Below are 2,168 nucleotides of genomic sequence, written 5' to 3'. Positions count from 1 at the left end.
ATGATGATGATGATGATGATGATAAGAAGTGGATTGAGGAAGCCATAGATATATGGGAAGAGGATATGGACGAGCGGGAGCAATTGTTTCGATTTCTGGTTCGAGAGGTCTGGTCGGATCCACTCGAGGCAGCGGCTGAGAAAGGAAGCGACAATGGAGCCGGAACATCACCCGAAAAGCCAAACAAACACGAATGAGGTCATACAATGGGAAATATAGCGGGGGGGAGAGATAAGGAGTGCCTGGGCGTTAGAAGCATAGACACATACGCACACAACATAAATATAAATAAATATATATTAGTATATTTACGTATATTTATGTATATGTGTGTGGAGGTTGTCCTGTTTTTTGTTTTTGTTTTCATTTTTCTTAAGGTGGGAAAGGGATGATGGGGAAATAGAATATTAGCATTCAAATATTTCTCCATCATCCCTTTCTCTCTCTTCTGGTTTCTTGTCTTCCTTCCCCTGCCCATTTGTTGCGGGGTGGGGCGGGTTTAAGTACATTATTTGGGTCGTTGGTGTGGTTAATTCCGCGTTGGAGGCCATGCCTTAGGTGCCGTGATGTGGTGTAGCAGTGGAAAGCGAAACTTCATTCTGTTTGTTTTCGTTTTTTTTTTCTTCTTCTTCTTCTTTCCACACACCTTGCAAGTGGAATAACTTCGATGGATGGATGCAGTTGACGAAAATTAATATGACGAATTTGTTCGCAGTGTTTTATGCGCCACTGCCGTATGGTGCATTTATGAGAGGACTCTTCTGATTGATAATTTTTTTTAAAAAAAAGAAAAAGAAAAAGAAGAAAAAACGAGATGGAAAAAAGAAGGATGGATGGGAATTTTTTAAAAAAAAAACAAAACAAAACAAAACAGGGACGCAGCACGCCTGCCTGGTCCCGTCTTTGTGTTTCACTTTTTCCCTTCCTTTTCTTCGTCTTATTTCCAAATCGAACTCTTCTTTTTTTTTTTCTTTTCATTTTACCGCCCGTGTATGGTTCCACCTGCTGCACGTATAATCACACCTCAATTTGTTAACCACCCTCAATTATTTAATTTCTGTGCCTTTACTTTTAATCTCTTCATTATTTGTTGCTTCTCTTCTCGTCCCTTTTCACTGTATGACCATGCTTGAATTACTTGCAACTTACACAATACAAATTTCACACATTTAAATATGGAAGGTGGAAAAAAAAAAAGAAAAAGAAACAAATAATAAACACTACGTTAAGGGCGAACGAATTTGAGGAAGAAGAAGGAGGAGGAGATTTACACAAACAAGACAGCAAAATAAAGAAAAAGAAATAAGAAAATAAAAATGGGTTGTGGTGGCTCAAAGACTTCTACGGTTGAGTTTATTAATGGACAGCCGACTGTTCAGGGCGATGAAATTGTAAAGGGTTTTAATGAAGGAAATGGTCTCCTCTTCCGAATTGTTAAAACACGCGCTGGTCGCTGGGCGTATTATAACGATACGTTGGATTATGACATGCATGTGAAAGTTACCTTTAGCGAGGACTGCAGAATTAAGGCACTTGGACAAACGAGACTTGAGAAATTGGAAAGCGGTGAAAGTGTGGCAACTGTTGTGGTAAAACCATGCGCAACAGAATTATTTATTGAAGGCACTGTGAATGGATATAAGGCAAAAATGGATGCCATTCCCATTACTGATGGAGACAGGCAATAGTAGGGTTAGATGATGTAATGGGGATATATATATATATATATATATTTAAATATATATCAATTTTATGTTTTTTCTTTAAAACAAAAAAAAAAAGAAAGGAAATCTCCTTTATCTCCTCCTCCCTTTTTTTTACACAATTTTATTATTATTATTATTATTGTTGTTGTTGTTGTTGTTAACTCTATTTATTTATTGTGTCGATGTTTTCATTTTTCAAAATGGTGTGTTGTATAGGAGTGGTACGAATAACGAGCGAGACGAAGATAATAAGCATCCATTGATGTTAGTGATGTTACCTGTTATTATTATTTTTATTATTGTGACGTTCAGTGGGATAAATGCTTTTGTTTTGTTTATCGAGTTTCATTTTTTGTTGTTGTTCTTGTTATTGGTGTTCATTTGTTTTTATGGTTGTTTTATTTAATTATTATTTTTATTAATATTATTTTGATCTTCGTGATTTTATTTTATTTTTTTTTT

At 35.8% G+C, this 2,168-nt stretch overlaps 1 protein-coding gene and 2 pseudogenes across 3 annotated transcripts in view; 2 read left to right on the top strand and 1 right to left on the bottom strand.

Moving 5' to 3' along the window:
* Positions 1-197, top strand: part of TEOVI_000586600:pseudogene — a 958-nt pseudogene extending 761 nt beyond the window's left edge. Inside the window, exon 2 of the mRNA in view lies at positions 1-197. This exon is cut by the window's left edge and continues 13 nt beyond it. Within this exon, the coding sequence occupies positions 1-197 (197 nt within the window).
* Positions 198-554: 357 nt separating this feature from the next.
* Positions 555-978, bottom strand: TEOVI_000586500:pseudogene (annotated as a pseudogene). The gene is given in 2 exon segments: positions 555-620; positions 622-978. Coding segments are annotated over 2 exon segments (423 nt in total).
* Positions 979-1,316: 338 nt separating this feature from the next.
* Positions 1,317-1,688, top strand: TEOVI_000586400 (calpain-like protein, putative; the record flags this gene model as incomplete). The annotated part of the gene is made up of 1 exon (XM_067223359.1): positions 1,317-1,688. One exon carries the CDS (start codon positions 1,317-1,319, stop codon positions 1,686-1,688), a length of 372 nt encoding a protein of 123 aa, XP_067079460.1.
* Positions 1,689-2,168: the final 480 nt, after the last annotated feature.

This window comes from Trypanosoma equiperdum, assembly GCF_001457755.1.
Source record: "Trypanosoma equiperdum strain OVI genome assembly, contig: ctg_1850, whole genome shotgun sequence".
Classification (NCBI taxonomy): domain Eukaryota; phylum Euglenozoa; class Kinetoplastea; order Trypanosomatida; family Trypanosomatidae; genus Trypanosoma; species Trypanosoma equiperdum.
The sequence above is the reverse complement of the archived record's forward strand: the minus strand, read 5'-3'. Positions and strand labels throughout refer to the sequence as shown.